Source organism: Salmo salar, chromosome 05 (assembly GCF_965601325.2).
Source record: "Salmo salar chromosome 05, fSalSal1, whole genome shotgun sequence".
NCBI classification, from domain to species: domain Eukaryota; kingdom Metazoa; phylum Chordata; class Actinopteri; order Salmoniformes; family Salmonidae; genus Salmo; species Salmo salar.
Window position 1 is genome coordinate 18,212,697 of NC_138295.1, and position 23,165 is coordinate 18,235,861.

General features: G+C 44.2%; 1 protein-coding gene across 1 annotated transcript; it reads left to right on the plus strand.

Moving 5' to 3' along the window:
* Nucleotides 1-142: 142 nt before the first annotated feature.
* vegfba (vascular endothelial growth factor Ba) lies at nucleotides 143-19,109 on the plus strand. The gene is made up of 8 exons (XM_045717957.2): nucleotides 143-1,181; nucleotides 9,943-9,988; nucleotides 10,236-10,432; nucleotides 10,557-10,630; nucleotides 10,884-10,916; nucleotides 13,312-13,392; nucleotides 13,795-13,980; nucleotides 14,170-19,109. Exons 1-8 carry the CDS (start codon nucleotides 1,110-1,112, stop codon nucleotides 14,189-14,191), a joined length of 711 nt encoding a protein of 236 aa, XP_045573913.1. The 5' UTR covers nucleotides 143-1,109; the 3' UTR covers nucleotides 14,192-19,109.
* The last annotated feature ends 4,056 nt before the right edge of the window (nucleotides 19,110-23,165 follow it).

The window sequence follows — 23,165 nt, forward strand, 5'->3', positions numbered from 1 at the left end:
TTATTGTATTCTTAGAAAAAATGTATCGTGTGGCTGAGAAAGTGAAGTGGTAAAAGATTGACCGGCTGAATGATTAATTGAAGGGCGACGTTCATCTGTATCCATTGCGCGGTTGCGTCAGTGTCATTTTGAAAAAGTTGGCAGTGCAACGGTTACGCGGAATTCGGAGTGCGTCGAGTGGAGTGCGCCTTCTAATTGTGATCTGAAGGGCAAAGGATATGAGGAACCGATCATGACAAACCAAGAAACGCTGTCAAGGACATTTTCTCTTTATGGACTGCTCTGGCACGATGAACTTCAATATCTTATTCTCAAAAGAGGACATATTGCTTAAAGTATAAGTCGTTGAGGTGCAAGCGTCTTCAGCGAAACGTCATCTATAGGCTCTTTCTCAGAGACACCGCTCTGTATAGGCTACGCAGTGTCATGAAATGTGCGTGTGGCACCGTACCTTATGTGATTCAAGACAGTCGTGTTGGACCTTAAATAAGGGATATTTGTCCTATTTTAACGTTCCTTAAGACAAGGATACAATATTGAACATTTTCTACTCAAGACTATAAATGGACCTGCAGTCACGCCACCCCTGACGCTCATCCACAGACCGTTTCATGGGTTCCCGACCAACAATGGGCGAACCTAACCGGCTTACATGCCCAGACCTCTGGCTTTGGAATATTGGGGGACATCATTCAAAGTTCACACAACTCTTTGTAAAATAGAGGCAACCAAATTGTATTGCATTGAAAGTGATCGACTGAGATTTATCAAATTAGGCTATTTGTAAGAGGCATCATATCTGCGCGCTTGATTGCCAAAAATGATTATTGATGGCAATATATTATACGTTGTTACATTGTAGCTAATTACATTGTGTAATTGTTCATTAATTAATCAAGTCACAGTTTCAAGTCAATCATTGGAGTGTTTGCCTACTCATTTGCTCCTGATTTTTCACGTTCATGCGTAACGGTATGGGAATGCCTCCAGCGCTGTCATTTCATAGGATGGAACCTAAGGACAACAGATGGAATATTGATTGAGTGGAGAGAAACGCAAAACACCAATTAATTGACCAACATTTGGCGTGACTTTTGGTGTACTGCACAATGGGGATTTTGCTTCAAGTTATTCTAGGAATGTTCCTCTTGCTCTCAAGAATACGCACGTCCCATGCCAAGGTATGTCAAATAACTAACTACACGCTGGTAGACTATTGTCTGCATGGGAATCTACAGAATTGAGATTGTTGTATTCCTTTGCACTGTGTTATGCTACAAAGCATCTGGTTTAGTTGAAGGGAAAGTAAAGATAGGAATACAATGAATTTAGTAGCAGTAAAACATATCTAATAAAAGTCTATTTTGAACTGACTCTTGTGTATACATTTCCCACTTTTGGAGATAACCCCCATGGTCATTGACGGTCTTGTATGGAGATAACCCCCATGGTCATTGACGGTCTTGTATGGAGATTACCCCCATGGTCATTGACGGTCTTGTATGGAGATTACCCCCATGGTCATTGACGGTCTTGTATGGAGATTACCCCCATGGTCATTGACGGTCTTGTATGGAGATTACCCCCATGGTCATTGACGGTCTTGTATGGAGATAACCCCCATGGTCATTGACGGTCTTGTATGGAGATTACCCCCATGGTCATTGACGGTCTTGTATGGAGATTACCCCCATGGTCATTGACGGTCTTGTATGGAGATTACCCCCATGGTCATTGACGGTCTTGTATGGAGATAACCCCCATGGTCATTGACGGTCTTGTATGGAGATTACCCCCATGGTCATTGACGGTCTTGTATGGAGATTACCCCCATGGTCATTGACGGTCTTGTATGGAGATTACCCCCATGGTCATTGACGGTCTTGTATGGAGATAACCCCCATGGTCATTGACGGTCTTGTATGGAGATTACCCCCATGGTCATTGACGGTCTTGTATGGAGATTACCCCCATGGTCATTGACGGTCTTGTATGGAGATTACCCCCATGGTCATTGACGGTCTTGTATGGAGATTACCCCCATGGTCATTGACGGTCTTGTATGGAGATTACCCCCATGGTCATTGACGGTCTTGTATGGAGATTACCCCCATGGTCATTGACGGTCTTGTATGGAGATTACCCCCATGGTCATTGACGGTCTTGTATGGAGATTACCCCCATGGTCATTGACGGTCTTGTATGGAGATTACCCCCATGGTCATTGACGGTCTTGTATGGAGATTACCCCCATGGTCATTGACGGTCTTGTATGGAGATTACCCCCATGGTCATTGACGGTCTTGTATGGAGATTACCCCCATGGTCATTGACGGTCTTGTATGGAGATTACCCCCATGGTCATTGACGGTCTTGTATGGAGATTACCCCCATGGTCATTGACGGTCTTGTATGGAGATTACCCCCATGGTCATTGACGGTCTTGTATGGAGATTACCCCCATGGTCATTGACGGTCTTGTATGGAGATTACCCCCATGGTCATTGACGGTCTCTTATGGAGATTACCCCCATGGTCATTGACGGTCTTGTATGGAGATTACCCCCATGATCATTGACTGTGTGTAGCACCACTCGCTCTCTCCTAGACTCATGTACCATGTTGATACAATGTGGCACAACTCTGCGATACTGACGGGCTGTACTTTGTAACACACGGCAGATGTAGATACTGTACATGAGTTACATATGGGGATAGATAATAATTTGCCAACACAGTAGTCTCCATAAACTTTCAGACACACAATTTTTCACATGGCAGATTGGTTTTATTTATGTCTGGAGTCTTCATATCAAGAACATGTAGTGCCCTGAAGCTGCCCGCCCTGATTGAGCTGTGTGGACGTGGGATATATCAGGTTGGAGGTCCTGGGAATCATCCAGGGAATCATGTTGCACTGGGGCCCCCATATCACTCACTCACTCACTCACACACACACACCCACACACACACACACACACACACACACACACACACACACACACACACACACACACACACACACACACACACACACACACACACACACACACAATGTTAGTGGTCACAATGGCTTTTTCTACTTGTCCCCCTGAGAAAGGTTGGGTTAATGGTGGCAGTTAGAGGGTAGAAGCTTCTGATGCTGCAGCTAGCATTGTGTGGTCTGTTGCAAGAGCTTGGCTGGCACTGTTTAGATTACTTGTGTGTGTTTTGAGAAAACGCAAGTGTGTGTGTCAGAGAGGGAGACAGAGTGAGAGTGTGCCAATGCCTGTGTTGGACAGGATCAGATACAACCAGACTGGGAGGGGAATTGTCTCCTCAGGGAAAAGCAATACAAGGAACACACTTGGGGTGACAGTATCAACTTCTTCTAGGGGCCAGTCTGTGGAGTTATAGCCTGTTCTACTCCTTCTAGGGGCCAGTCTGTGGAGTTATAGCCTGTTCTACTCCTTCTAGGGGCCAGTCTGTGGAGCTATAGCCTGTTCTACTCCTTCTAGGGGCCAGTCTGTGGAGCTATAGCCTGTTCTACTCCTTCTAGGGGCCAGTCTGTGGAGTTATAGCCTGTTCTACTCCTTCTAGGGGCCAGTCTGTGGAGTTATAGCCTGTTCTACTCCTTCTAGGGGCCAGTCTGTGGAGTTATAGCCTGTTCTATTCCTTCTAGGGGCCAGTCTGTGGAGCTATAGCCTGTTCTACTCCTTCTAGGGGCCAGTCTGTGGAGTTATAGCCTGTTCTACTCCTTCTAGGGGCCAGTCTGTGGAGTTATAGCCCACCCTACTCATTCTAGAGGCCAGTCTGTGGAGCTATAGCCCACCCAACTCATTCTAGGGGCCAGTCGGTGGAGCTATAGCCCATTCTACTCATTCTAGGGGCCAGTCTGTGGAGTTATAGCCTGTTCTACTCCTTCTAGGGGCCAGTCTGTGGAGCTATAGCCCGTTCTACTCATTCTAGGGGCCAGTCTGTGGAGTTATAGCCTGTTCTACTCCTTCTAGGGGCCAGTCTGTGGAGCTATAACCCGTTCTACTCATTCTAGGGGCCAGTCTGTGGAGTTATAGCCTGTTCTACTCCTTCTAGGGGCCAGTCTGTGGAGCTATAGCCCATTCTACTCATTCTAGGGGCCAGTCTGTGGAGCTATAGCCCATTCTACTCATTCTAGGGGCCAGTCTGTGGAGCTATAGCCCACCCTACTCATTCTAGGGGCCAGTCTGTGGAGCTATAGCCTGCCCTACTCCTGGGGATGTTGTGTACGTATTGATTTGTGATATGAATGAAACACCAGTGTGATCTGACATGTTTCTTGTTGCTCAGACACTTCCGACAGTAAAATGGCCACACACACATCGGTAAACTCAGAATCAAACTGTGCCAAAACAGAAACTGTGGAGAAAGCACGTGGGTGGTGGGGTATGGGGGTGTGGCGATTGAAATGGGGGCAATTGGGCAAAGTCTACATTCTCTCAGCAGTGGCCTTGGTCTACTCAGACCTAATAACGACATTGTGCGTGTGTGTGTGTGTGTGTGTGTGTGTGTGTGTGTGTGTGTGTGTGTGTGTGTGTGTGTGTGTGTGTGTGTGTGTGTGTGTGTGTGTGTGTGTGTGTGTGTGTGTGTGTGTGTGTGTGTGTGTGTGTGCTTCCATGCTTGTGAGAGTGTGTGTGTAAACTACATAGTATGTATTTTGTGTGTTATTCACCTGGCTAAGGTATTTGATGTCAGTGTAGAGCGTGATAGTGTAGTAGGGGCTGTGAGGTACTAGGGGCTGTGAGGTATTAGGGGCCCTCACTGTATGTAGGGTTATAAACACAGTGACACCAGGGATGTAGTGCTGTCGTAGCGCAGTTGAGCGGTGCTCCCTCATGTTTTTCAATTTGAAAATACACAGAGCTGGTAGAAATATTTCTGGAAAATTAATTCGGATAAATTATATTAAATTACCACTGAAATTCCATGAAAACAATAGAAAGACAAACTACACTGCTCAAAGAAATAAAGGGAACACTTAAACAACACAATGTAACTCCAAGTCAATCACACTTCTGTGAAATCAAACTGTCCACTTAGGAAGCAACACTGATTGACAATAAATTTCACATGCTGTTGTGCAAATGGAATAGACAACAGGTGGAAATTATAGGCAGTTAGCAAGACACCCCCAATAAAGGAGTGGTTCTATAGGTGGGGACCACAGACCACTTCTCAGTTCCTATGCTTCCTGGCTGATGTTTTGGTCACTTTTGAATGCTGGCGGTGCTTTCACTCTAGTGGTAGCATGAGACGGAGTCTACAACCCACACAAGTGGCTCAGGTAGTGCAGCTCATCCAGGATGGCACATCAATGGGAGCTGTGGCAAGAAGGTTTGCTATGTCTGTCAGCGTAGTGTCTAGAGCATGGAGGCGCTACCAGGAGACAGGCCAGTACATCAGGAGACGTGGAGGAGGTCGTAGGAGGGCAACAACCCAGCAGCAGGACCGCTACCTCCGCCTTTGTGCAAGGAGGAGCACTGCCAGAGCCCTGCAAAATGACCTCCAGCAGGCCACAAATGTGCATGTGTCTGCTCAAACGGTCAGAAACAGACTCCATGAGGGTGGTATGAGGGCCCGACGTCCACAGGTGGGGGTTGTGCTTACAGCCCAACACCGTGCAGGACGTTTGGCATTTGCCAGAGAACACCAAGATTGGCAAATTCGCCACTGGCGCCCTGTGCTCTTCACAGATGAAAGCAGGTTCACACTGAGCATGTGACAGACGTGACAGAGTCTGGAGACACCGTGGAGAACGTTCTGCTGCCTGCAACATCCTCCAGCATGACCGTTTTGGCAGTGGGTCAGTCATGGTGTGGGGTGGCATTTCTTTGGGGGCCGCACAGCCCTCCATGTGCTCGCCAGAGGTAGCCTGACTGCCATTAGGTACCGAGACGAGATCCTCAGACCCCTTGTGAGACCATATGCTGGTGCGGTTGGCCCTGGGTTCCTCCTAATGCAAGACAATGCTAGACCTCATGTGGCTGGAGTGTGTCAGCAGTTCCTGCAAGAGGAAGGCATTGATGCTATGGACTGGCCCGCCCGTTCCCCAGACCTGAATCCAATTGAGCACATCTGGGACATCATGTCTCGCTCCATCCACCAACGCCACGTTGCACCACAGACTGTCCAGGAGGTGGCGGATGCTTTAGTCCAGGTCTGGGAGGAGATCCCTCAGGAGACCATCCGCCACCTCATCAGGAGCATGCCCAAGCGTTGTAGGGAGGTCATACAGGCACGTGGAGGCCACACACACTACTGAGCCTCATTTTGACTTGTTTTAAGGACATTACATCAAAGTTGGATCAGCCTGTAGTGTGGTTTTCCACTTTAATTTTGAGTGTGACTCCAAATCCAGACCTCCATGGGTTGATAAATTGGATTTCCATTGATTATTTTTGTGTGATTTTGTTGTCAGCACATTCAACTATGTAAAGAAAAAAGTATTTAACAAGATTATTTATTTCATTCAGATCTAGGATGTGTTGTTTAAGTGTTCCCTTTATTTTTTTGAGCAGTATATATAAATGCTGTATATAGGCTATAGCAGCCTATAGGTCAGAAAATGTTCTTCCCAGTCTTAGCGGTGGTGCAAATGATGAATAACTGTAGCATGTGCAGAGGGTGGAAGGCTTTTGGTTGGAGGCTGGGACACTTTGAGTGGGCCAAATTCGATGTAGCAAGAACTGCCACAGACAGAAAACTCCAGGGGCTGCTAAAACAACTGTCGTCAAAACAGTTTGTTATGGATTTGGGCTCATGTACGACACACTTCAACTCGTCTTACTGTCCAGATGCCTAGCTTACAGAAACGTACCACCTCTATTGCGTATGCAGACAAACTGAATCCCCACATGAACCTTATCATCACACCAATGAGATCTAGGATCCAAATTCACTGTGTGTCTGCCTTGATGTTCATAAAACTCCACAGAGCCCATCTTGTGCAGTGGAACCCAGAATGACATGTGGCCACTTGTTTAGGGTGCTGTCCTTTCAGCACTACTATTTGAAGGGTGCTCAAACCACTTAAAATAACCCTCATAACCAAGATCTGTTGCTGACACCTAATAGTCTTACTCATCACTTACTATTATTATTATTATTATTACAAATAGAAGATTATCACCTCTCACAATGGTGCTTGTTTATTAAAGCTAGATCAGAGCTGAATCAATGTCTCGCAAGATCACAATGATTCATTAGTATTTTACAAAACAGAACCAAGTATCATCGCATATACTGTATCACAGTTACACCAAAAACACCTCTTCAGTCATTTCTTATCTGAAGGCGTTCAAAACTCAACAGGGCACCATTAGGCAGGTGTCAGGGATTTCTTCGTCGTCAGACGATATGGCGAAATCATCGTCGGAAAATGAGGACCAATATGCAGCAGAGTTGTGATAGTTCATTTTGAACATTTAATAAACTCAAAAACGAACATACAAAAATAACAAAACGAACTCACGATTTACAGACAGTCCTGTTAGGCTCACACACGCTAAACAAGAAACAATATCCCACAAATACACAGACAAACACACCCAACTAATATAGGACTTACAATCAAAGGCAACACCACACAGCTGCCTTCAATTGGAAGTCCACCCCAAATAACTCAACATAGAAACAGATTACCTAGACTAAACATAGAATTACATAAACAAGGAACAGTGCCCAAAAACCCCGGAATACATAAATCAAATGCCCTTTTAGAAAAACCACCACCCCGAACCACATAAACCAAATACCCTCTGCCACGTCCTGACCAAACTACAATAACAATTAACCCTTATACTGGCCAGGACGTGACAGCAGGATATACAGTTGAAGTCGGAAGTTTACATACACATTAGCCAAATACATTTAAACTCAGTTTTTCACAATTCCTGACATTTAATCCTAGTAAAGATTTCCTGTCTTAGGTCAGTTAGGATCACCAGATTATTTTAAGAATGTGAAATGTCAGAATAATAGTAGAGAGAATTATTTCTTTCAGCTTTTATTTCTTTCATCATATTCCCAGTGGGTCAGAAGTTTACATACACTCAATTAGTATTTGGTAGCATTGCCTTTAAATTGTTTAACCTGGGTCAAACTTTTCGGGTAGCCTTCCACGAGCTTCCCACAATAAGTTGGGTGAATTTTGGCCCATTCCTCCTGACAGAGCTGGTGTAACTGAGTCAGGTTTGTAGGCCTCCCTGCTCACACACACTTTTTCAGTTCTGCCCACAAATGTTCTATTGGATTGAGGTCAAGGCTTTGTGATGGCCACTCCAATACCTTGACTTTGTTGTCCTTAAGCCATTTTGCCACAACTTTGGAAGTATGCTTGGGGTCATTGTCCATTTGGAAGACCCATTTGCGACCAAGTTTAAACTTCCTGACTGATGTCTTGAGATGTTGCTTCAATATATCCACATAATTTTCCTCCCTCATGATGCCATCTATTTTGTGCACCAGTCCCTCCTGCAGCAAAGCACCCCCACAACATGATGCTGCCACCCCCGTGCCTCACGGTTGGGATGGTGTTATTCGGCTTGCAAGCGTCCCCCTTTTTCCTCCAAACATAACGATGGTCATTATGGCCAAACAGTTCTATTTTTGTTTCATCAGACCAGAGGACATTTCTCCAAAAAGTATGATCTTTGTCCCCATGTGCAGTTGCAAACCATAGTCTGGCTTTTTTATGGCGGTTTTGGAGCAGTGGCTTCTTCCTTGCTGAGCGGCCTTTCAGGTCATGTCGGTATATGACTTGTTTACTGTGGATATAGATACTTTTGTACCGGTTTCCTCCAGCATCTTCACAAGGTCCTTTGCTGTTGTTCTGGGATTGATTTGCACTTTTCGCATCAAAGTACGTTCATTTCTAGGAGACAGAACGCGTCTCCTTCCTGAGCGGTATGACGGCTGCGTGGTCCCATGGTGTTTATACTTGCGTACTATTGTTTGTACAGATGAACGTGGTACCTTCAGGAGTTTGGAAATTGCTCCCAAGGATGAACCAGACTTGTGGAGCTCTACAATTGTTTTTATGAGGTCTTGACCGATTTCTTTTGATTTTCCCATGATGTCAAGCAAAGAGGCACTGAGTTTGAAGGTAGGCCTTGAAATACATCCACAGGTACACCTCCAATTGACTCAAATGATGTCAATTAGCCTATCAGAAGCTTCTAAAGCCATGACATCATTTTCTGGATTTTATCAAGCTGTTTAAAGGCACAGTCAACTTAGTGTATGTAAACTTCTGACCCACTGGAATTGTGATACAGTGAAATAATCTGTCTGTAAACAATTGTTGGAAAAATTACTTGTGTCATGCACACAGTAGATGTCCTAACCGACGTGCCGAAACTATAGTTTGTTAACAAGAAATTTGTGGAGTGGTTGAAAAACGAGTTTTAATGACTCCAACCTAATTGTATGTAAACTTCCGACTTCAACTGTATGCTTTGATTGAAACAAAATACAAGAAAGGCAAATTGTTTGTTAACACCATCTGCTCAAGTTCTATCACGAGACAGGAATTAAAGAAGATCTAAATGCATATTCCCATGAAACTGATTGAGATCAAATGATTGGCATGGAGATGCAGTTTGGACATTTCACCAGTAAAACGTGAAGAATTATCATTCACGATTAACAGTGATGATGTCATGGCCTATTTTGAAATGAAGTATGCCTAACTTGGTGTTTGAGGGTATTCCAAATCTGAAGTGTACTGAGACAATATGTGTGGGCCTAGGCAGATGTTGCAATTGGAGGATGCATTTAATGTTTATAATTCTATAATGATATTCAATAGGCTGCCTCTGTGCAAACTTTGATTGAGAAATGATAAGGTCATTTAAAAAAAGATGTGTGCTCCCTCACCTAAACACCACTGCCTGACACACCTCTTCTTCTGCCACGCTCCTCTTCCAGCTAGCCCACTGGAGACCTGCAGACACCACCCCCAAATCCAGAGAAGGTACTTCCTCTTCCCCAATGTGATACTCCCACCAGCATATGTGAACAGGCTGATGATGAGTAACTATGTGTGTATAAATAACAGATGTGAGAATTAATACTATATTTGTGATGTGTAGTGACCTTGTAAAACTTATGCATCTGAAATGTAAATCCCTCTCTCTCTCTCTCTCTCTCTCTCTCTCTCTCTCTCTCTCTCTCTCTCTCTCTCTCTCTCTCTCTCTCTCTCTCTCTCTCTCTCCATCCAGTGCGTCGGTGGTTGGAGGTGTACTCTCATAGTGTTTGTGAGCCCAGGGATACCCTGGTGGAGGTGTGGCAGGAGTTGCCAGGGGAGACGCATCACCTCTTTGTGCCCTCCTGTGTGTCGGTCCGCCGCTGTGGCGGGTGCTGCTCCGACGAGGCACTGGAGTGTGTGCCCTCACTCACACAAACTATCACCATGGAGGTACACACACACACACACACACACACACACACACACACACACACACACACACACACACACACACACACACACACACACACACACAATTATTTGTAACTATAATTTGTGTCTTTGTCCTATGCAGCTAATGAAGACCTCCTTTATGAAGCATGAGCTCATCCAGCTGGACTTCATTGAGCACAGCCAGTGTGAGTGCAGGTGAGCACACACACACCACACACACACACACACACACACACACACCACACACACACACCACACACACACACACACACACACACACACACACCACACACACCACACACACACACACACACACACACACACACACACACACACACACACACACACACACACACACACACACACACGCACACACACAAACCACACTCACAGTATATGCATAAATGTATTCTCAGTGTGTGTCCTCACATAACCTCTCTCCCTTTAGACTAAAACAGGATCTTCAGTCAGCCCCTACCAGGTACAGTACTGTATGTATGTGGCTGTCTGTGTACACTACCGTTCAACAGTTTGGGGTCACCTAGAAATGTCCTTGTGTTTTAATAAAAGCACATTTTTTGTCCATTAAAAGAACATACAGTTGATCAGAAATACAGTGTAGCCATTGTTAAGGTTGTAAATTACTATTGTAGCTGGAAACGGCAGATTTGTTATGGAATATGTACATAGGCGTACAGAGGCCCATTATCAGCAACCATCACCCCTGTGTTCCAATGGCACGTTGTGTTAGCTAATCTAAGTTTATCATTTAAAAGGCTAATTGATCATTAGAAAACCATTTTGCAATTATATTAGCACAGCTGAAAACTGTTGTGTTGATTTTAAAGAAGCAATAAAACTGGCCTTCTTTAGACTAGTTGAGTATCTGGAGCATCAGCATTTGTGGGTTCGATTACAGGCTTGAAAATGGCCAGAAACAAAGAACCTTCTTCTGAAACTCGTCAGTCTAGCAGTGGCAGCTTCATTAAATAGTACCAGCAAAACACCAGTCTCAACGTCAACAGTGAAGAGGTGACTCCGGGATGCTGGCCTTCTAGGCAGAGTTGCAAAGATAAAGCCATATCTCAGACTGGCCAATAAAAAGAAAAGATTTAGATGGGCAAAATAACACAAACACTGGACAGAGGAACTCTGCCTAGAAGGCCAGCATCCCGGAGTCGCCTCTTCACTGTTAACGTTGAGACTGGTGTTTTGCGGGTACTATTTAATGAAGCTGCCAGTTGAGGACCTGTGAGGCGTCTGTTTCTCAAACTAGACACTCTAATGTACTTGTCCTCTTGCTCAGTTGTGCACCGGGGCCTCCCATTCCTTTTTCTATTCTGGTTAGAGCCAGTTTGCGCTGTTCTGTGAAGGGAGTAGTACACAGCGTTGTATGAGATCTTCAGTTTCTTGGCAATTTCTCACATGGAATAGCCTTCATTTCTCAGAACAAGAATAGACTGACGAGTTTCAGAAGAAAGTTATTTTTTTCTGGCCAATTCAAGCCTGTAATCGAACCCACAAATGCTGATGCTCCAGATACTCAACTAGTCTAAAGAAGGCCAGTTGTATTAAAATGATAACCTTGGATTAGCGAACACAACGTGCCATTGGAACACAGGAGTGATGGTTGCTGATAATGGGCCTCTGTACGCCTATATAGATATTTCCATAAAAAAATCTGCCGTTTCCAGCTACAATAGTCATTTACAACATTTACAATGTCTACACTGTATTTCTGATCAATCTTATGTTATTTTAATGGACAAAAAATGTGCTTTTCTTTCAAAAACAAGGACATTTCTAAGTGACCCCAAACTTTTGAATGGTAGTGTACATTTATAGATACTCGTGTAAATGTTCATTTTATGTGTCCTAAACTGTTTATCACATCAAATTGTATGCGCCGAATACAAATGCTTAGTTACAAGCCCTTAACCAAGCCCTTAACCAACAATGCAGTTTTAAGAAAATAGAGTGAAGAAAATATTTACTAAATTAACTAAAGTAAAAAATACAAAATACAGTTTTTGAAGGGTGCTGTGCTGAGCTGTAGAAAGTTATGATTTGTGAAAAACTAAAGTGAGTCTAAGGCAAGGCTTTTGACCATACAGAGGGAGAGCTACTTTTGCTCTGTCACAGCCCACCCCTGACCCAGTGGCAGACTGACTAGCTGGCCTTAGACCAACAGAGCTGGACAGAGGTCAATGCCCACAGAGAGGAAAGTTAGGTAAAGGGTGAGAACAGGGGGATAGAGGTCAATGCCCACAGAGAGGAAAGTTAGGTAAAGGGTGAGAACAGGGGGATAGAGGTCAACGCCCACAGAGAGGAAAGTTAGGTAAAGGGTGAGAACAGGGGGATAGAGGTCAACGCCCACAGAGAGGAAAGTTAGGGAAAGGGTGAGAACAGGGGGATAGAGGTCAACGCCCACAGAGAGGAAAGTTAGGTAAAGGGTGAGAACAGGGGGATAGAGGTCAACGCCCACAGAGAGGAAAGTTAGGTAAAGGGTGAGAACAGGGGGATAGAGGTCAACGCCCACAGAGAGGAAAGTTAGGTAAAGGGTGAGAACAGGGGGATAGAGGTCAACGCCCACAGAGAGGAAAGTTAGGTAAAGGGTGAGAACAGGGGGATAGAGGTCAACGCCCACAGAGAGGAAAGTTAGGGAAAGGGTGAGAACAGGGGGATAGAGGGAAAGAGTGAAAGCTAGAAACGGAGGCAGACATTTTCTTTTCTAATAAGGCTGTTGGACTAAGGGAATCCCCCAAAAATGTAATTTGTGGCAATAACTCAAAAAATCTATAACATATCTATTTAGATTTTGATCTGCTATGGTGATAAATTGTTGTTTGACGCAGATTTATGTCTCTGACTAACAGGCCTGCGAAGCCTCTGAGGAAAGGCAGGAAAAGGGACAGAGGAAAATCCAAAAGAAAGAAAATTGGAACTATCAAAACCACGTAAGTTCAACTAAACATGCAACTCATACAGGTGCCTCAAAATAATGAACCACTAAGTTGTTGCTTCTTTCTCCAGTTATAACACTATCATTTAAAAGCTTTATCACAAGTCTAAGCAAGTGTCTGTTTCTCTGCGGATATGTGTGTTTCTGCACACATATATAATTCCTAGAAAATCGCTCTACCCAGAGAGCAGAAAGAGAGAATTCAGTCCTCCTTTTTCATCCCTTTTCATCAATTCTCCACTCATCATGCTGCGGTCAGTTGTTTGCTGTTATAGGGGTCAGAGTTCACTCAGTCTCTCAGGCCCGTCCATCACTCAGATCAGAAAGCCAATGGTGTCTGTTTAAAGGTTCTGTATTTATTCTATTCGTAAATAGACTATTCTCTTTACCACCCCAGACCCTCCTCTGCCCCCACTACCCCAATTCCTCTCCCTACCACCCTGTCTTCCTTGCCAGCCCCTCGATGTACCCCCTGTCCTGGGAGGAAGTGGACGCTCGATTTACAGTCTTGTCGGTGTCGCTGCAACGTGACCACAGAGAGCTGCAGTCAGAAAGGGAGGAGACTCAACCAGCACCTCTGCAGGTCAGTGTCCAGTGACAGCAAACCGCCATCAGAACCAGAGCGATAGAAGGAGAGCTCTGACCACTACCACAGATATAGTACCAACCGTGACCATGCATCACAACCACATTCAACATGGCTGAACCACAACCCAACATTACGCATTTGATCAATCTGATCTGAACTCTCTCTTGTTTCTTTTTGTTTTAGATGTGAGGCCATGAGGCGGTGATGCTCTCTCTCCACTCTCTCTCTCTCCTCTCTCTCTCTCTCCCCTCTCTCTGTCTCTCCACTGGTTCCAATGTCACTCTCAGCCATGCTTAGCGCAATCCTGGGTACGTCTCTGCAGGGGTGGGGCGGGGAAGCATATTCCTAAGTACTCCCTTCTGTGTCCCTCCTTGCCCTCCAGAAACACCTTCGGGATGTTTTCAGACCCCTTGACTTTTTCCACATTTTGTTAGGTTACAGTCTTATTCTAAAATTGATTAAATCGTTTTTTTTCTTCATCATCAATCTATACACAATACCCCATAATGACAAAGCAAAAACAGGTTTGTAGAATATTTTGCTAATTTATTAAAAATGTAAAACTGAAATATCACATTTACATAAGTATTCAGACCCTTTACTCAGTATTTTGTTGAAGCACCATTGGCAGCGATAACAGCCTTGAGTCTTCTTGGGTATGACACTACAAGCTTGGCACACCTGTATTTGGGGAATTTCTCCCATTCTTCTCTGCAGATCCTCTCAAGCTCTGTCAGGTTGGATGGGGAGCATTGCTGCACAGCTGTTTTAAGTTCTCTTCAGAGATGTTCGATCGGGTTCAAGCTACTCCTGTGTTGTCTTGGCTGTGTGCTTAGGGTTGTTGCCCTGTTGGAAGGTGAACTTTCGCCCCAGTCTGGAGCAGGTTTTCATCACGGATCGCTCTGTACTTTGCTCCGTTCATCTTTGCCTCGATCCTGACTTGTCTCCCAGTCCCTGCCCCTGAAAAACATCCCCAAAGCATGATGCTGCCACCACCATGCTTCACCGTAGGGATGGTGCCAGGTTTCCTCCAGACGTGAAGCTTGGCATTCAGGCCAAATAGTTCAATCTTGGTTTGATCAGACCAGAGAATCTTGTTTCTCATGGTCTGAGAGTCTTTAGGTGCCTTTTGGCAAACTCCAAGCGGGCTGTCATGTGCCCTTTACTGAGGAGTGGCTTCCGTCTGGCCACTCTTCCATAAAGGCCCGATTGGTGGAGTGCTGCAGAGATGGTTGTCCTTCTGGAAGTTTCTCCCATCTCCACAGAGGAACTCTAGAACTCTGTCAGAGTGACTATCGGGTTGTTGGTCACCTCCCTGACCAAGGTCCTTCTCCCCCGACTGCTCAGTTTGGCAGGGTGGCTAGCTCTAGGAAGAGCCTTGGTGGTTCCAAACTTCTTCCATTTATCAATGATGGAGGCCACTGTGTTCTTGGAGACCTTTAATGCTTCAGAAATGGTTTTGGTACCCTTCCCCAGATCTGTGCCTCGACACAATCCTGTCTTGTAGCTCTACTGACAATTCCTTCGACCTCATGGCTTTGTTTTTGCTCTGACATGCATTGTCAACTGTGGGACCTTATATAGAACTTTTTCTGGATCTATGTCAAGTAATGCAAGTGGAAGAAATGGCACAGCAGCCATTTTGGGAGGGGGTGTGGATGACCACACACCATAGCAGTCATCTTTGGTTAAACCTAGGGGTCCTGTCTGTCTGTGTGTGTTTCTACTGAATGTGTGTTCACAACCTTTTTGCTTTGTAAGACTGTATTTATTGTAAAAGATAAATGGAAATTATGTTGTGCTTGATGGACTCAATCAAGTTGTAGAAACATCTCAAGGATGATCAATGGAAACAAGATGCACTTGAGCTGAATTTCGAGTCCCATAGCAAAGGGTCTGAATACTGTATGTAAACAAGGTATTTCTGTTTTTTATTTGTAATACATTCTAAAAACCTGTTCTTGCTTTGTCATTATGGGGTATTGTGTGTACATTGCTGAGGATTTTTTTTTTTTAATCGATTTTAGAATAAGGCTGTAACTTAACAAAATGTGTAAAAAGTCAAAGGGTCTGAATACTTTCCGAAACCACTGTATATATACATGTGCACCAACTGTGTCTAGATCTGTATATGCGCTGTCAGTCTCATCATCACACAGCTTCTTCAGGCACTTAGTCAACATGTTTAGAAACGCCGTCTCCTTCACAAGGGACAATGATGGGACCAAATGTAAAGCACAGTTTAGATGTCCGGTATCATGATGGCAATGTGAAGCAGTGGGTGGCCAGGACGTTAGTTGTGGACCGGACAGAATTCAACACTCACACCTCCGCTTCTGTATGAGACATTGGGACATGAAGAGGATTTAGAGACTGATCACAGATTAGATATAACAGACATGTTCATGTTGAGTTTTGTTGTTGTCTTCATAGACATGGTGGGTCAGTGTTGCCCATGAACTGCAGTTGGACTGTTTTGCAGAAAGACAATGGCAACAGTGATGATGATCCTGGTCTTGAAACACGTGTTATATTTTCTACAGGGAGACTCCGATAGGAGAATGATTCCAGGGTCAAGTCATTAAAGTGCAGTAAAGATATAGAATAGTGAATGGACAAACACACACATGGACAAACACATGCACACACACACACACACAAGCTATGTGTATAAAGCCGTCAGGCTGCACCCCCATAGACCTATAGCTAAGTGAGTTGAATAGCTGCATAGACTGTATTTGTGTGGTCTACACACTGAATGGCACAGATGGGTTACCCTGCTGTCTCTCATTCACAGCGTATGGTCACAGGCTGGATCACTGAGGGGTTTTCTGTCATTTGTTTGATTTGGTTTTTGTCTCCATCTTTCTGCTCCGGAGTGAATGGGCTGTTCATGCCGACAGGGCAGTGAGGGGAATGACAATGATGAAGCCTGGCTATGGTCCAAGGGTTCACACACACACACACACACACACACACGCCACACACGACACACACACACACACTTCTAAATAGAAATGAATGCAGGTATCTTATAAGCCTTTCTTTTACATGCAATATAAAGAGTGGAAATAAGTATAACATTTTTAAATCCAAATGTTTTTTATACTTCATTTTATTGTATTTGTATAAGTTGTTATATTTTGGCATAATTTTGTCCTGTTGACTTAAAAGATGTTCTATATTGTGAAATGTTTTTGTTTGTTCTTAATCCGTGTACATAAAAAGTCCCTCTGGGTGGCCGACTAATACCACTACGTAGACATGCGTCTAAACATATGAACTGTGTAGAATTGAAACAGGGAGAGAGTTCTCAATGGCCAAAAAATCAGACACAATATACATTATAATGTGCAACAAAAATACTCACCAGGGAAATGTTGTCTCGTAAAAAGAAAACATTTAGTATTATACAGCATTATATGGTGTTTGTATTGTTTTGTGGAGCTGAGATGGGATGGGTGTCTGGAACATAATGGATTTATTTACTGATAGAGTCAGTCATCTCTCCTACCCCCATATAGCATGTCACTGGTGGAACAGGATTTGGTCCATAACTATGGTCCATGGCCGTGTCAGAATCCATCAGTGTTTGAACAACTTGTCCATTAGCATGGTAAGAAAGCTACAGATCTATTACGGATCTATTTACTTTGGGATCAGGGTGGCAGGCTTTCTGTCTGTGAGGGATGCTTAGAGCTGTGTGGGGTAAGGATATAGCTACAATATAATATTGGTTAGCAAGAATCTCATTCAACAAACAAACAAATGACCGCTCTTCTTTCTCATCATTGTTCAGGTTTCCATACCTGTTAGCAGTTCTAGAACCCTCCTAATGTAAAACATATTGCAATTCCACAAGCTGAGTGTCACATTCCAAGTGTTATTCCACTGACATTCCTTTTATATTGTCCTTTTATTTTGAACTCGGTCTGAAATGTTTATTTTCACTAAGCAATAAGTATGGCCTCTGATTCAGAGACTGGGATGAGCATACAAGTATTTTAGCTGAAGTAGCAGATTCCTCTCCAAAAATAATGAGATAAAACTCTGACAGCATATCAATGATTCTCCTGATGTCTGCCTGTTAACAGATATATCTGAGGGATTTGTGAGCTGTATGTGAAAAGTGTGTTTGAATTCAGGCTCTGAGATTGGTCCTGTGATGGCAGTCAGACCAGACACTATGCAGCACTACTGAGTGTGTCTCCTCCCCTCTCTATACATTGAAGCCTCTGTGAGCTCCTCTCCTCTTAATGGTGGCCTGTGAATGCCAAAACAACCCCCCTGCGGTATAGTTTGCAAAGCGTCATTGTCAAACTTTGTGAGGGTCCACAGGAAACTGTCCATGACCCCACTCCACGAGGGTGTCTCAGTGGGAGTGGGATATGCAAAAAACACATTTACAATTCACACATGCATATAATACACACTTGTGTATGTGTGAAATAGGACAGATATAAAAACCCCACATTATCATTATGAAACTTGCCAGTTACAGAAAGACTTGGAGAAGGGACTATATTCTCCATTCATACAGTAATATACTACAAATGTCCATTACATATCCAACATGAATGTGCTGGTTGCTCCTATTTTCTGCACGCACCTAGTCTTTCCTCAGACACTGTGTTGTAGAGTTTGGCAAAGCGAGTCTAGCACACACCCTATCTACTGTCTAGGTAGACCTATTCAAGCCCCCACTGTCTTATACTCCGCTATAGCAGGCAGACCCTGACTAAAAGTAGATCATAATAATAATACTATATAATGTCTTATATCCAACCACCATCATGTGTATGACATAGAGCATACTTTAGAATGTCTTGTAATTCCTTCCAGCTATACTCCCATGTTACAGGATCGACAATTACAAATGCGTTGTAATGTGTATAACACTGATATTGCTGCTACACCATTTATGCCCTATTTGATGTGTGTGTGCCGCTGTACCATGCTGTTTTGTGTCACAGTATATTATGACAATTAATCAGTTCAATGTCTATGTAAACAGAGAAGCATACTGTACTGCTGAGGATGTTAGTTCTACTAGGAAATGTTCAAAACAACCATGATACAATGTTCCAGATATTATTAAAGGAAATGTCTTATTTTTCCTAAAATGTTTTGTTATTGGTAGTCTCTCCAATGCTTCCAATGCCCTTCCTGTAATCTCTTTCATGTCATCCCTCTTTTACCACCATCCCTCCTCCCTCTCTTCTTTTTCATCCCTCTCAGCAGTAATGAAAGATAAACAGGCTGATGATTGAAGTGACATCCTGGGAGTGAGGGATGGGGGGATAGTGACACCCTGGGAGTGAGGGATGGAGGGATAGTGATACCCTGGGAGTGAGGAATAGGGGGCTAGTGACACCCTGGGAGTGAGGGATGGAGGGATAGAGACACCCTGGGAGTGAGGAATGGGGAGATAGTGACACCCTGGGAGTGAGGGATGGGGGGATAGTGACACTCTGGGAGTGAGGGATGGGGGGATAGTGACACCCTGGGAGTGAGGGATGGGGGGATTGTGACACCCTGGGAGTGAGGGATAGGGGGATAGTGACACCCTGGGAGTGAGGGATGGGGGGATAGTGACACCCTGGGAGTGAGGAATGGGGGGATAGTGACACCCTGGGAGTGAGGGATGGGGGGATAGTGACACCCTGGGAGTGAGGGATGGAGGGATAGTGACACCCTGGGAGTGAGGGATGGGGGGATAGTGACACCCTGGGAGTGAGGGATGGGGGGATAGTGACACCCTGGGAGTGAGGGATAGTGACACCCTGGGAGTGAGGGATGGAGGGATAGTGACACCCTGGGAGTGAGGGATGGGGGGATAGTGACACCCTGGGAGTGAGGGATAGTGACACCCTGGGAGTGAGGGATGGGGGGATAGTGACACCCTGGGAGTGAGGGATGGGGGATAGAGACACCCTGGGAGTGAGGGATGGAGGGATAGAGACACCCTGGGAGTGAGGGATGGGGGGATTGTGACACCCTGGGAGTGAGGGATGGAGGGATAGTGACACCCTGGGAGTGAGGAATGGAGGGATAGAGAGCGTATGAGTGGCGTGATGATATGAGAAATAATATTGACTCTCCTCCTCCTGAACTGTGCCGAGTCAGCCGCGTGGCAAGTAGTGTGTATGTCTGTGTGTATGTCTCTCTTCCTCCCCTTCTAGCTCTTTCAGTGATGCAGTTTGTCTTCCTCCCCACCCTGAGAGAGAGCCAGTCAGCTCCAGTGAGAGTGAGCTCAAGGCTGATGCTGCCTGGCCTACCTGTCATGGAGGGCATCCTGCCAGTGACTAAATATAGAAGCCTGCACAAGATTAGGGAGAGGGAGGGAGGGAGAGACAGTGACTCATCCATCAGAAGACATGGATGTATTTTCAACCTTTAATCCTATTCCCCTTTTTGTAAAAAGGTTTTCTACTTTTTGAAAAAGTCCCAGAACCTTGTCATGTTAGCGCAGAATAATATTGGAACTGTCTAACTGTCTCTGATTCGATGGTGGTGCCCCTGAGAACCAGTGACTCGTTGTGTGTCCCTGAAACTCCTCATCTCTCACCCTCTCTCTTTATCCTTCACTCCCTATCTCCCTCTCTCTCTTTTATCGGTGGAAGTGGTTTCCTGTATTTTTCCACCATTCTCTGTATGTATTAGTGCTGTAACCCTAGAGACGTGTTTTCCTCTGCTTTTGTAGCAGCAGCTGTGTGTGAGAGGCAGAGAGAGAGAGAAAAAACAGCAGACTCGTACATTTCCTCAGTTAAAACAATGTACTGAGCAAATGTAAAATTGGCTTTTTACCAAATTACCGTACCACAGACCACGTATTCACCCTGCACACCCTAATTGACAAACAAATAAACCAAAACAAAGGCAAAGTCTTCTCATGCTTTGTTGATTTAAAAAAGGCCTTTGACTCAATTTGGCATGAGGGTCTGCTATACAAATTGATGGAAAGTGGTGTTGGGGGAAAAACATACAACATTATAAAATCCATGTACAAAAACAAGTGTGCGTTTAAAATTGCCAAAAACACACATTTCTTTCCACAGGGCCGTGGGGTGAGACAGGGATACAGCTTTAGCCCCACCCTCTTCAACATGTATATATAAACAAATTGGCGAGGGCACTAGAACTGTCCGCAGCACCCGGCCTCACCCAACTAGAATCTGAAGTCAAATGTCTACTGTTTGCTGATGATCTGGTGTTTCTGTCACCAACCAAGGAGGGCCTACAGCAGCATCTAGATATTCTGCCCAGATTCAGCCAGACCTGGGCCCTGACAGTAAATCTCAGTAAGACAAAAATAATGGTGTTCCAAAAAAGGTTCAGTCGCCAGGACCACAAATACAAACTCCATCTAGCCACCGTTGCCATAGAGCACACAAAAAACTATACATACCTCAGCCTAAACATCAGCGCCACAGGTAACTTCCACAAAGCTGTGAACGAGCTGAGAGACAAGGCAAGAAGGGTCTTCTATGCCATCAAAAGGAACATAACATTCGACATACCAATTAGGATCTGGCAAAAAAAATATTACAATCAGTTATAGAACCCATTGCCCTTTATGGTTGTGAGGTCCGGGATCCGCTCACCAACCGAGAATTCACAAAATGGGACAAACACCAAATTGAGACTGCATGCAGAATTCTGCAAACATATCCTCTGTGTACAACGCAAAACAACAAATAATGCACGCAGAGCACAATTAGGCTGATACCCGCTAATTATCAAAATCCAGAAAAGAGCTGTTTAATTCTACAACCACCTAAAAGGAAGCGATTCCCAAACCTTCCATAACAAAGCCATCACCTACAGAGAGATGAACTTGGAGAAGAGTCCCCTAAGCAAGCTGGTCCTGGGGCTCTGTTCACAAACACAAACAGACCCCACAGAGCGCCAGGACAGCAACACAATTAGACCCAACCAAATCATGAGAAAACAAAAAGATAATTACTTGACACATCGGAAATAATTAACAAAAAAACAGAGCCAACTAGAATGCTTTTTGGCCCTAAACAGAGAGTACACAGTGGCAGAATACCTGACCACTGTGACTGACCCAAACCTAAGGAAAGCTTTGACTTGAGCTGCACTTCCAAACCTCCTGCCAAATGTATGACCATATTAGAGACACACATTTCCCTCAGATTACACAGATCCACAAAAAATTTGAAAACAAACCCAATTTTTGATGAACTCCCATATCTACTGGGTGAAATACCACAGTGTTCCATCACAGCAGCAATATGTGTGACCTATTGCCACAAGAAAAGAGCAACCAGTGAAGAACAAACACCATTGTAAATACAACCCATATTTATGTTTATTTATTTTCCCTTTTGTACTTTAACTATTTGCATGTTGTTACAACACTGTATATAGACCTAATATGACATTTGAAATGTCTTTATTCTTTTGGAACTTCTGTGAGTGTAATGTATACTGCACATTTTTTTTGTTTTTCACTTTTGTTTATTACCTAATTCACTTGCTTTGGCATGTTATTATATGTTTCCCATGCCAATAAAGCCCTTGAATTTAACAATTGAATTGAGAGAGAGAGCGAGAGAGAGAGAGAGAGAGAGAGAGAGAGAGAGAGAGAGAGAGAGAGAGAGAGAGAGAGAGAGAGAGAGAGAGAGCAATGTGCATGTGTTGACTATGGCCAGCCATGTCTCTCTCTGACAGGAAAATTAATGTTGTTTAAAGTCCCCTGTGACGCATGTAAAAACAAGCTGTTATCTGTTACGGAAACATGCATCTCTGTGGTGCTTTGATAATTCTTTATCATTTCAGACAACATAGAAGCCATTGAAAGATTTATGGCAATGGCATAAATTTGAGACATTGTAAAATGCGAATGCCCTCAAATGCACAGATATTGTTAATTTATGCATTATCAGAGAACGTATGTTGTTTTTTCACAGAAGTGGTGTTCAGGTGGAAAGAGAACAGGCTATAGGAAGACCGATTGAGTGGGAATAGAAAGGTGAGAATTGAAGATAGGGAGAAGATAGGTGAGGGCATAGTTGTGGTCTGAACATGCCAGCTCTTGTTGAGGTAAGGATGTGGGAGCCAGTAGGTATAGAATGAGATCTGAGCAAGTCCTGGATGTTATCTCTCTACCTGTATTCATTTGTGTAGCTTACCTTCGCTCTGTCTCTCTACCT